This window comes from Podarcis muralis, chromosome 10 (genome assembly GCF_964188315.1).
Source record: "Podarcis muralis chromosome 10, rPodMur119.hap1.1, whole genome shotgun sequence".
Classification (NCBI taxonomy): Eukaryota; Metazoa; Chordata; class Lepidosauria; order Squamata; family Lacertidae; genus Podarcis; species Podarcis muralis.
The window spans coordinates 30,230,565-30,243,575 of NC_135664.1; the positions used below are offsets into that span (position 1 = coordinate 30,230,565).

General features: G+C 40.3%; 1 protein-coding gene across 4 annotated transcripts in view; it reads right to left on the reverse strand.

The window, feature by feature from the left end:
- Window positions 1-13,011, reverse strand: part of TAFA2 (TAFA chemokine like family member 2) — a 139,456-nt gene that overhangs the window by 15,964 nt on the left and 110,481 nt on the right. For 3 of the 4 annotated variants that reach the window (XR_003708445.2, XR_003708446.2, XM_028745349.2), the window contains exons 3-4: window positions 11,123-11,275; window positions 9,923-10,047 (exon numbers count right to left, since the gene is read on the reverse strand). Coding sequence is in view for 2 of the 4 variants with exons in the window: in XM_028745349.2 (XP_028601182.1) it covers window positions 9,923-10,047; window positions 11,123-11,275 (278 nt within the window). In the remaining 2 variants the exon portion in view is untranslated. Of the gene's footprint in view, window positions 1-87; window positions 8,899-9,922; window positions 10,048-11,122; window positions 11,276-13,011 lie in introns of those variants that run through there. The other variant, XM_028745347.2, reaches the window with a different exon arrangement.

The window sequence follows — 13,011 nt, forward strand, 5'->3', positions numbered from 1 at the left end:
TCCTAAGGCAGATCAACATTCTTTAAATTGAAGTAAATCAAGGAAGTAATTTATTAAATTGTAGTAATTCTGACCAATGAACAAATGTAAGTTTGTTTGAAGACAACGTTTATTTAAAAGAGGGGGGAAGGCCACATGAATGTTACTTTTTCTGCAAGGACAGAGGACTCAGGATTCAACCCAGCAAGCGTTAGTCATGGATAAGTCACAGTGAAAGCAATGGAATGTATTTCTGAAAATTTGTATCCTGTCCTTCCACTGTGCACACAATGTTCAGGGTGGCTTACAACTATATTAAAATCAAATGAAAACCCCCCAATACAACAATAATAAGTACAGACAGAAGCAGCTGATAAAACAGTGGGGGGAAAATTAAACTGGAAAGTTAAATAACTGCCTAAATAAATGGATCTGAGCAGTAACCCTATACTTACCTGGGAGTATTACCCATTGAGCTCAGTGAGTGATACCCAATTGTGGCTGCCCACCAGCTGCTAGCAGAACAGATTTTCACAGCTGTAATATGACTTCTCTTTCCTCTCTTCTCCCCTTGCACCCCCAATATCTGCTCTGCAGATGTGGGGAGCATACAGGGGCAGAAAGGAAGAGGAAATCCCACTCTGGATGAAAAGAAATACACTTGCGCGATGTTGGATGCAACTGAATGAGAACTACTTAAGGGTCGACATGGGCACTGTCAGTTACAATTAGCTGTTGGTGGAATGTAATGTAACTGCACTGATGACATTACCTACAATCACTACATTGTTTGCAATTAAATTAGTATATAACAAAAAAAAAAGCTTAATTAAATTTTAGTATCATGCCCCATCCCCCACTATTCACCTTCATACAGAAATCTATAAGGACTCAGATCAGGGTGGCCCCAAGACGCTTTGCTGCCCGGAGACAAGATAGCACCTCATCTGTTCCATGCGCATTAGTTACTGGTTGCAGGAGAGCATCTCCCTGCCCCTACCTGAGGGCTGTAGGGTAGCAGAGGAAGCATCTGCTGCCTCACTTTGTTTAAGGGTCATCCCCGTCTCTGACAAGCTCCCATATTTCATGCACATTTGGGCTGCTTTGTTTGGTTCCATTGAGGGGCCCAATCTGCATTATTGTGGACACAGGATGTCAGGGAACTGCCATCGGCTGAGAGGCAAGAGGGGGGAGGGCTGCTGGATTACAGAGAGCCTCCAAAGATCGTGGGAAGCAGCACTTCCTCAGCAGAGGAAGGAAGCCACGCCTCTAGTGGGGAAGAGCTGCAGGGCTCGGAGGATGCAAGGCGGTGCCAGGACACCTTGCCTGAGCAAAGCGGGGAGGAGAGAGGTCCCCCTTTACCCAAGCCTTCCTTGCACAGTAGGCTTTCGCGCAGAGAGGGGAGGCGTCGGCTAGGGGTCAAGAAACTACTCTGCTGGAGAAAGTTTAAGGACTGCCCACTCTCAGATTCTGCTAGTGATTGAGCAAGACATGGAATAGAGGCGTTCTGCATTGTAAATGTTTTTGCACCAATAATAAAGCCTTTGAAAAGACCAGTGAGGGATCTTGCCTGATTGCTCTCGAGCAACCACACCGATAGGCATAACACATAATTTCAGGTGTCTTTTATGCTTTAGCATACCAAAAAGGAAAGTCTGCATTTACTTCTAAGTAGCTGAAACTAACCTGTAAATAATGGCTAGAAATATCAATGGAGTTAAGCAAGAATCTACCCCCTTCTCTCTCGCACGCACAACAAAACGAAACTTCTGCCTCTGTGACACACCTCTTGCTTTGTCTCTTAATGCAACACCTGCAATTCACGACCACAGGATAAATGCTTCAAAAACAGAATGGCTGAGATCCAGTGTGCAAATGCTACGAACACAGCTGGGATTTTCCAATTGTCCAAAATGGAAGGGACAATACCTCTGCTCACAATACCTGGCCTTCGTGAACTAACGAAGGGGCCCATCTGCGCATATAGCTTTCCAGATTGTGGCCGCTAGGTGCAGAGATATCTTTCAGATGAACTCCAGATAGAGTAACAGTCCTTATAAGAAAATGTTAGAAATATCTGATGCCATTGTTTATTATGTAAATTTGGGCGTGGCTAAAAAAAACAACCTCAACCTCAAAAAAACTAATGTCAGTCCACAATAAACCAGATTAGGCTCCAGATTCCCCATTTCTCCCCCCATTTTTGAAAAAAATGTTTTGATACTATACTACACTGAAATATTTAAAAGGTATTTTGGTTGCCCTTGAACCTTCCTGCCACACTTGCCAGCCTCTCTTCCCACATCTCCACATGCTTTGAGAACCACTGACCTAGAGACAGCAGTCGAGATTTCTACACTCTTTAAAATGGGACCATTACACTTTTAGGAAGCAACATGTGGGGCATAATGGCAGACATCACTGTAGGAAAACACCATAGGAGAAATGTCCTCAGACTCCCAATCCTTCCATGCTAAAATGGTGAAATAGTTCACTTGCGAAGAAAATAAAGATATGTGTAAGGAGATGTATGACTATATTTCCATTTAATTATCTGCTATAGAAATATTTGCCTTTGCCTTCCAGGAAAACATGATGATGTTTAGGTTCATTAGATGCTAATACCAGACTTCATAATGGAAGGCTGGATGAATTTGTGCTTAATGAAAATGCCCTTTCTGAAATGAACTGAAGTATAATTTTTACTGTGTGGGTTATTAGTTACCAAAAGTGTAACTGTGATGTAGGAAGACACTAATTTTCACAAAGGGTTCTATGTACTATACAGTGATTTCCCAAGGAATAGTGCTGAAGAGCCATCAATATGATATTTGAGAATATTGCCAAGGTGCATTCAAAACTGGTACGTGTTCCATAGCCTTGAATGAAGCATTCCATGTTGCTGTTTCTACTGTCAGCCTTTTCCATTCTCTTATCATCTTGCAAGTGTATAGTTCTGGTAAAATAACAGATGAAAACCAAATTGCTGAAGGGAAACTCATATGTTTTAATCAGAATCGGTGCATATCCCTAGCCTACCAGGAAGAAATATGTATGCCTTGCATTTTGAATTAGATTTGACTTGAAGTGTACTATAATGTTAAATAATCGGACATTAAAAACCTGCCATGGTGTGCAGGAGTATAAACAAGTAGCTCTACAACTTTAATCACAAGCCCGCTTTCTTGCCCTCTGATCATTCCCAGGCCTGTGATTAATTCTTGTTTTATGTAAGCGCTTTGGAGAAATAATTGGGCCTTATCTAGGTCTTGTAGAGCCATTCACATGCTTTAGTGCTAAATAAATAGCACTCAGTGGCCCTAACTCACAGATGTAAGTAGGAAAGATTGTGACAGATCACAAGCATGCTATATAGAGCAGATAAATCGTGAAAGGATAAGGGCCATGAAGCAGTGCGGAGAGCCAAAACACCTGGAAGCTGTTTTGCTCTTTGGTTGGATTGTAAGGATTCAAGTGCAAATCGGGTTTTCTCGAAGTATTAGAGTAGAAAGTTGTAGAAGGGTACGGGGCTCCTGCATGTTGAAAAGATGTGTTGAAGAAGAAATTCCAGCAGTTGCAGCTTGTCATGCCAGCTACATCTGGTGAAATCCCCTCTTCTACCTACCTATTAAATGTGCAGGAAATGGAAGCACTAGATTAGAAAGAGGAAGGAAGGAGAAGGCAAACAAATGAAGGTGTTTTATGGAAGGACGGATGCCTTTTTTGAACCATTCGAAGAAATGTTATAGTATGATGAAGTCGCAAGCAGGATTTGAGCTATGAACAACAGAAGTAATTAGATCATAGTATTGTGATTATGATTTGATAAGACAGAAGATAGGGTGTAGCAGAAGGGGAGAAACAACAGCTGCACGAAAAAAGGAGTGGGAAGTCAAAAAAAAAGAAAGAGAAATTTGTATTTTGACTGTGTATGTTAAAAATGTTAAAACTTAATAAAATATAATTGGGGGGGAACAAAAATGAATGAAAGGCTGATCCTACACTGAAACACGAAAACATTTCTAAACTGTCCTATTTACGAAACTCATGATATATCAATACCTTTATTAGGACTAATGAAAATGTCACAATTCTGGACTGACCACTGGGGGAAATGAAACATTCTTCATATTTGGGTTTATATTAAACCTAGTTATTGTGAGTAATATCTTGCTGAGAGTTTATTTCTACAGATCAGCAGATGTTGATGCGCAAGTGATGACAAAGAATTGCATTTAAAAAAAAATAAATGAAGGAAAGGACAGCTATCAGACAAGCTTTCCATGCATTTTTTTTCTTTGAAATATGCTGACCTTAAAAAGCAAATAAGTAAAAGCCCTGGTAAAAATCAATCATTCATACACATGTATATGTACAGTGATTAGTTATGTTTTAAATGAGTGCTTAAGGTAGCATTGGATAATGAAATGTTGCTTAATGTATTAGTTTTTTTGTAATTTGAAAATTAAATTCATTTTTTAAAGCATGCGATTTAGATGAATCAAGTTTTAATACATTACTTTTTCCTAACCCATTCGTGTTCTAGCGAGCTGCTTGTTCATGTGGCATGGCAGACTTTCAGGAAGGCTGAGGCAGGCCAAGAAACTAGATCCCCTTGCGGATTAGGCAGGAATCCTGCCTGCTCAACCATAGAACTACTCTGGCAGATTGAACAGCTATTCATTCCAAAAAGCTCCTATAGCCTTATTATGGCTCCAGCTAGCAACTCTAACCTGGCTGTACTGCACTCCCACATTCGAGAGTTTTTTGTCCTGCCCCGAAACCCACCACTTGTGCAACAGAATATTATCTACAAATTGCTGCTACAAATTCCGACTGTGACTACCTCCAAATCCCTGTTCATCTTGCACATGCTTTGTCTCTGCTTGAATCTTTGGCTTTAATATAATTTTGCTTCCAGCCCTAGTTGTGTCTGACTCTTGAGCATCTTTAGGAGCAAAAAAAAAAAAAAAAAAAAAAGGAATGGAATGGGGGGAAATCATTCTATCAGCAAAATCCTATCATGTCTGCTTGGAAGTAAGTCCTACTGAGGTCAATACAATACACTAGTGGCCAAAATTGTGGAAAACTTTTGGGGAAAGTGTATTTCCAAGGTTTGATGGCTCATAACACCTGATTGGCTCTCTAAAAACACTCATGCTCATTGGCTACATTCAAATGAAGGAAATCTACTGCATATCAACCTAAGCAAGTTGTGCTTCCTTTTTCTGGTTATTTGGCTATAACTTTTTATAGAATACAAATAATTGAACAAACTTTGTTGCATTACATTCTTCATCAAATTTTCTTTCCATTGATATATAATGTCATGACATTATATATCAATTACTCCAAAAAGAAGTGGCGCTATGAGCCACCAAACCTCGGAAACACACTTTTCCCAAAAGGTTTCCACAATTTTGGCCACTAGTGTAAATAAATGTATTGAGGTCAACCCCCAATAAATGCACATTAAACTGCAGTCTTAAACAACATTCTACAAATAAAACCTTTAGTAATCTTCAACTTACTCTTACCGGTGTGTTCTGCCTTGAAGTTAAGAACTATATTCCAGATTAAGTGAGCTGAGAATTGCACCCTGAATGTGAGAAATATTTCATTGCTCTTCTAGTGTGCTGACCACAGTTGGGCTGCAGGATCTATCAGGAACATTGCAATGCACACCCTGCATACTAGAGTTCTAGATAAATGATTCACTGTGACAAATTTTATCTTAATCAGAACTACAGACCTATTTTTTGAGAAGAAGCTGAGAAAGCAAGCAGTTGCAAAGGGAAGGAGACAAGAAGAGAACTGTATTTCTGGCATTTTTTACTGGCACAAACAGCAGTTCTACTCTGTCCACCTCCCACCCTTCTTTGCAGCTGCCTAAAGTGCACATACATCTGTTGTAATTCAGAGGAGGACAAGATCATCATCTGACATAGTTGTTTCATTGACACTAATATCAGCCTTGGTTTCAAGATAAATTCCACTCCTAAGCCCAGGGACTCATTTTCAACCCTTCTGTATTTATTGTTCCTCCTTATCCATCCTTATTTTTTCTGCTCAGTGGGCAGTCAACTAAACGGAAGCAGTCCTAGCAGAACAAATCGGGATCGTGAGGGCTATAGAAACAACTGTCAGCAACTGATGAATACATTAATCTTATCAATTATTATCATCTCTGTAATGGTCCTTTTAAAGATGTATCAGTTCAGAACCATTTTGACAAACAGTGTAGTCTTCAGGTTCCCTTTTGGACACAGGTGCACAGAGCTCTACTTTCATTGTCCAATCTCATTCAGCTATTGGAGAAAGGCCAGGTTTCACATCAAATCTCCTAGCTCTTTCTGTTGGCTGAATATCAATATCCAAAAGGTTTTAGGATATGTGAGACGGGGCATAAGAATGATAAGTAACATCCTTTAGTGTGTGAAAACAGCTTGGCTATTTCCCTCCCTGGGCTACAGTGACTTTTGAAATAATTTGGTAGTATGGTATCTAAAGCTTCTTGTCTGGAAATGTATAATGTATTACGAACTTCATGGTCCTCACAATATATAGGTAGGCATCTTGCACTGGTTCCGTTCATTAAACCCATCTTGTATGGAACTAACATTAGATGCAGTATGCAGAAATGAACATACAGATTTAGTCACTGAGAAATGTGTCTCTGTTCCTCCATTTTGGGATTTTCCCACAGAAGAAAAACCATCACTCAGGGTAGAGTACTCACTTACATATAGACATTCTTAGGATGATCCCTGGCATTTCCAGGTAAAGAACCCCATCTCTGACTGTCTTGGAAACCTGCTGTGAATAAGGACAGAAACTACGGGACAACTGATCTAAGAAGTATAAAGGCCTCTCCATGAAACAAATGTATGAAACCTACACATGTATGAAAATGTAAGAAACCCACATATAGATTGTCATGTGCAATGATTTAACATGCATATACATGCACCATAAAATAACAGCCTGCATGACATCTCCTCAGCCTATGCTGATATGTTTCCTATTTACAAAAGGGGGGAAACCCACCCTAATTAGTTGAGGAGGCTCAACTAATTATGATTATGACTTGCTGATTTCCCCCTGCTCTAGCTTATACACTTATACAGTCTCAATAGTAAAGGGGTATTATGAACATTGTTTCCCAAGACCATGCTACAGTCAAGTGAGAAATCAAGTGCTTGCAGTGGTTGGCCTTACTAGATGATTCTGATATGTAAATTCTTCCTTGGCAAGTTGTGCCAAAATTCAAAGTCGACTGAGTTCAATAGAACATATTCCCTAGATGTGTGCAGAAGACTGAAGTACTAGAAAACTAGGAAATCGTCCAAGATCTACAAAATGGAACAGTGTGGAATGCTCCCACTCACTGTTTCTGTCACTCAGCTGTACCCTTCTATACCATACTCGATTCCATTCCTTCTCCATAGTTTTCCATTCCCTCCTTCCAACTGCCAATCAGCGTTCCATGGACACTGAGCGTTCTTAGTCCTTACCAGGCTGTTTTGAGGATCCTCCGATTCACCCAACTTGTGTGTGGGGTTTCCCTACATATATATTTTTTGTACTTTTGCAAACCTTGTGGCCAAGAGCAAATAAGCATTTTGGGGAGTTATCATTGCATTCAGAGAATAAGACCTCCAGGCTGCTTAGCACTTTTGAAACATCTGACATGCTTTCCAAAGTGCGATATTGGTTTGTAAGTGCCGGTGTGGTTTCAGTTTCATATACAAGAGGCAACCATTCACAGTGCATTGTTAAGTTTAACTGTCCTTTGTCACCTGGCCCGTGAGTTGTCACTTACATTGGTAGCACATCCCCACGTCCAAACAGAAGCACTGGAATGCTCTTGTAAACTGCTGTCGGGGAGGTGTTCTAAAGCAGCTGCTTAGAAAGCCAACTTTTTAGATAGGGGCCAGCCTTTAACTGCAACGTTCTACACAGGACTGGGGTGCTCTTCATTTTTCTTTAACTATCTACTGTACGTCTTGTTTTCCTGCTTCTCTTGCTCGACCACTGTCTTTGCCTCCAGCTTTTCCTTATCTCTGGCCACTGTCAATGACATCTTTCTGACTTGCCCCTTCTTCTCCCTCTCATTAAAAAAATTGCTAAAAATAAGGACAAAAATAAAATGGGGCTAGTAGACATGGTGGAGTGCATCTTATGTTGGCCATCAACACTGGAGTGCATTGGCTCCCAGTACGTTTCCGAGCACAATTCAAAGTGTTGGTGCTGACCTTTAAAGCCCTAAACGGCCTCGGTCCAGTATACCTGAAGGAGCGTCTCCACCCCCATCATTCAGCCTGGACACTGGGATCCAGCGCCGAGGGCCTTCTGGCGGTTCCCTCATTGCGAGAAGTGAGGTGACAGGGAACCAGACAGAGGGCCTTCTTGGTAGTGGCACCCACCCTGTGGAACACCCTCCCTTCAGATGTGAAGGAAATAAGCAGCTATCCTATATTTAAAAGACATCTGAAGGCAGCCCTGAAGGGAGGTTTTAAATATTTAACGCTGTACTGTTTTTAACACTTGATTGGGAGCCACCCAGAGTGGCTGGGGAAACTCAGCCAGATGGGCGGGGTAAAAATAATAAATTATTATTATTATTATTATTATTATTATTATTATTATTATTATTATCATCATCATCATCAACTTAATTTTGGGTGCTGCCTGTCGTATGAAAACCAGATACGCAAGATGTATTAGCTGTAGTACAATCTGAGCAATGCTTTCAAATGCCACAGCACATGAATGTCTTTCGGGGCGGCTGGGGCGCCTTTGATCTAGTCCTTTCTATTTCTTTTGATAAGTCCTTCACAGAAGCAGATCTGCATTTAAATCAGTCTAAATGTCCATTGCCTTTGAATACTGCTATTCTGTTGCACAACACCAAAACATCTGTGAAACAAAAGAGACTCTAATCAAAAGGAAGCTATAAGGCACTATTCTTGTACTACAGTATTGATTCTTTATGCAGATCCCTATTAAATTCTTTCAGATTTGAAGCATGAGATCAACAAGATCTTAAAATATATTTATGAACTTTAGCTCTTTGGGGACTATGGAACCAAGGACAAACAGGTCCTTTGACTAGAGTTATTCTTATGTTATACATGAACATCTATGGATTATCTTCTTCTTACAAGCCAAAACAGGTTATTCATATTTGATATATTGCTGTCTCTTAGTGCAGTTTCCAAATCACTTGTTCTGGGTTTGAATTAGGATTTCCAAAGATTGTGGATGAAGTTATTTTAAAAATCTAGAGGATCTATATGTTTTAAATGCTATTTATTGTGGAAGAAGCCTTGAATGGATTTGCATTTGATAAATTAATTGAATAGAGACAAAGGAATTTCTATCATAAGCTGTTCTAGTCATATGAAAGGCATGGTTTACTTCTTCCACCCCCCACAATTTAATTTGAACTGACGTGGCAGGGGAGAGGAGCAACAGGAATCTCTTGAAAAAAACTTTTTCTAAAAAAAGTTAGTGATATGGATTAATCTGTGGAAACTGAGCTGATATTAAAACAGAATGCCTTTTAGGATTTGCAGAGTTCTGGGCTTAATTTCAGACAGGTAACATAAGAACTGTAAGAAGTGAGAGCAGGGGTGTTGAAGTTGCCCATCAAAAGTTGACAACTGGACAGCTGACTGAGCAGGTGCACAAGTCTCACCTGGTCTTCCCAAATATGGTGCTCGTATTTAAATTCATCATTAATTCTAAATGCATATATATCAGGCGCAGCCAAAATGGTTCCTGCCATAAGCTATTAAGACTACAGCTCCCATCATTCCTGACCCCAAGACATACTGACTTGGACTGAGTTGAAGTCAGGTTACAGATGCATTTTATATGCAGATCTCTGTCCTCTTTACTGGTGATGCAACAGCTGCCAGACAGGTGTCAAGGTACTTACCCTTGTTGTTTTCACTTTATTGCCGGAAGAACAACTCCATCCTTTTCGATCTGGAAGAACTTTGCATTCTTCCCCTTCAAGACATGGCTGCATGTGGCACCACCATTTTTGTTCCACTATTGAAGCTAGAGAAGAAGAAGAAGAAGAAGAAGAAGAAGAAAGGCGTGCTGTGTGTGTGTGTGTGTGTGTGTGTGTGTGTGTGTGTTGGTGCTATTTTTAACTTATTCCATGGAAATATTGTCATGGCAATATTAGCCAAGTCATAAATGTCAACTATGATCTGCATTGTTTTAACAATAAATAAATATCTGCATAACGAAATCAAAATGAAAATTGCATATATGTGAATTTGAATAGCAATCAGAATGACATTAGCCAATAAAGGGGCAGAAAACTGACCCGGTATCATGAAATGTTTGGCTTATTTTCAACATGTCTCTCTTTGGAATGGCTTAAAAGCCTCTCACATCTATTTAAATGTCTTTCAGAATTCGCATTTCTCCAGTTTCATTGAGCTGCTCTCATGTTAAAAGATTCATTATATTCTATGTTTTCGGCCTATATTTCTTAACACTTGAACATTCAGGTCTAATGTGTCTGGAATAAATGTATTCTCAAAAGATGATATAGTTTCTGTTTCTGTGATAGCTGACATCGCAGCACCACAAAAACACAAGCTTTTTGCAGAGCAGGCAAAGGCACACGGACCATCTAAAAATCTCTCTACTGAATGTAAAGAAAGCATTTATTTCTTTGCGCTGCTCTCATGCTAAAATGACTTCCTTCCAAAAAAAAAAAAAAAAAAGAGCTAGGATCACTCTTTGCCTTGATTTTTCTTCTTTGTGGCAAAAATAATATAAAGGAAATGTGAAACAGCAGCTCATGGAGCAAATAAGCTGATGTAGCTTTAGCACCAGATATTAAAATGAGCGAACTTGATACAGCCGTATGGGCGCTCGGAGTTTTACATCAAGTTGTGTTTCCCTAGAGGTTTCATTTCACAGCCAGGCTTGGTAATTCACTTTCAAATCTCCAGCTATCGTTCACCTTGGGTATATATATATATATATACCTCCAAAGAACTCTCAATATCCTCCTTATCACTATAAATATTGGCAGGATTAAATGAAAGGCAATCGCTTAAAGAACTCGGCAGAGCATGACTCGAGAGGGAAGAACAAACCACAGAATGTGCCGCACCATCAACGCAAGAAGGAGCTGCTCGTGTGGTACCTGCTACCTGCCCAGGGAAGCAGGAGCACTTGACGGTCTGCGATCTTTCTTCTATCTTGTTCTTATTACAACATCGGTGGAGAGCCACCACTTCGCAAGTTCCAGTTTTAACATGGTGAGCTGTGGAAACAAGATGTTGACATTCATTTATTTATTTTGCACAATTTCTTTAAAAGCAGAAATGCATCAACTTAAGAGGCCGCCTGCACTGTAGGTGTCGTCAGAAAGGTCTTCTGTGCTAAGGGAAGGGCTTATCTTGCTTCCTAGGCTGAGATACCTTATAATTCCTTATTGCTCAGGACACAACAGCTATTTTGGGGCAGGAACATTGTATGTTTGGCCTCGTGTGGCTGGCTGCAGGCAGAGAAGACAATATGTTCAGAAGAATAGCATTCAGAAAATAAGTGTTACCTGCAGAAGAATGTTGGCAGTATGGAGTGCTCCTGCTTAGGGTTCTAGACAGCCAGCCATGCCCTTTTCCAAGCAACTCCATTCCAACCCCCCAAAAGACATTCAGCATTCTGTGTCCATTTGTCAGTCTTCATTAGATTGGTGTGTGTGTGTGTGTGTGTGTGTGTGTGGTGGGTAGGGTGTTCCCTCAGGGCAGAGCTTTCCAAACTGTGTGTGGCAACACGTTAGTATGCCAGCTGCAGTGTGTAGGTGTGTCGTGTGAAGACTCCTCACATTCCTCCTAGGGGTGCAAAGGGGTTAATTTAACCTCTGGTTTGCTAGTAAAACTGAATTACTGTGTCACAAAATGATGCATATCCAAAAAGTATGTCACCAACTTGAAAAGTTTGGAAAGCTCTGCCTTAGGGTTCCCCCCACCTTACAGATTTCTTGTACTTTGCAAAATTTGGGGTTGCCCCAGGCATACTGATACCATCTTATTATTGGTGGCCCCGTCTTAGCTGCAAATTTCAGCTCTAATGCAGATGAATGTACTGCAAACATATTTCCTGATAGTGTAAGAACTGGAGTAATTTCAAGAAGTACCACAGAAAACATTTCATTCTGGAAAATGTCAGCACATTTGTTTTTCAAAGGGAGGGGGGGATAAGTGTGTCAGCCTGTAAAGAAACATTTCTCAAAATATTATTTAAAATATAACCCAGCTTTCCAAATGCATTTTGCTCAAGGCAACTAACAATACACAAAATAACATATAACGGACAACAAAAAGGATGAGATTAAAAACAGCAGGCCGCAAAAACTAAAAGCTGTAAACCAAAACAGAATAAAGGCAGTGAGAAGTCAACCAAGCAGCCCCAAAGCTTTCTGAAACAGAAAGTTCATCATCATCATCAGGTACAAGGAACGGTTCGAAAACCAAGGCGCAGAAGCAGCGCCAGATGTTCGGCTTCCAAATAACGTTCTTAAACTGGAACACTCACTTCTGGGTTTGTGACGTTTGGGAACCGATTTGTTCGACAACTAAGCCGTTCGACTACCAAGGTACCACTGTAATAAGACAGGGCTCCCTGGGCAGACTCTAATCACACTACCCAAGAAGGCTCTCTGGTGCAGTCCCACCAATCCTGTTACTTTTACATGTTTACCATCTTTCATGTGAAAATTTATCATCTGTGTGTCTGCCTTACTCAACTGACCATGTATTTTGAGAAATGAGGGGGGAGGCAGTGCAAATTCTTCACATGCCAATAAGCTTCTTGCTGGAGAGATATAAAACCTCTGTTTGCTATCCATCGATTAAAAAAAAAAAAGGTTTTCTCCCAATAACAGTTTTGAAATATTTTGTTGCAGATGATGCTTTGCTAGGCCAAGTATTATTTTGTTCTGTATTAGACTTATGGGATGCACGCTCAATATGATGAACAATGCCGAGAGTGGAAAAT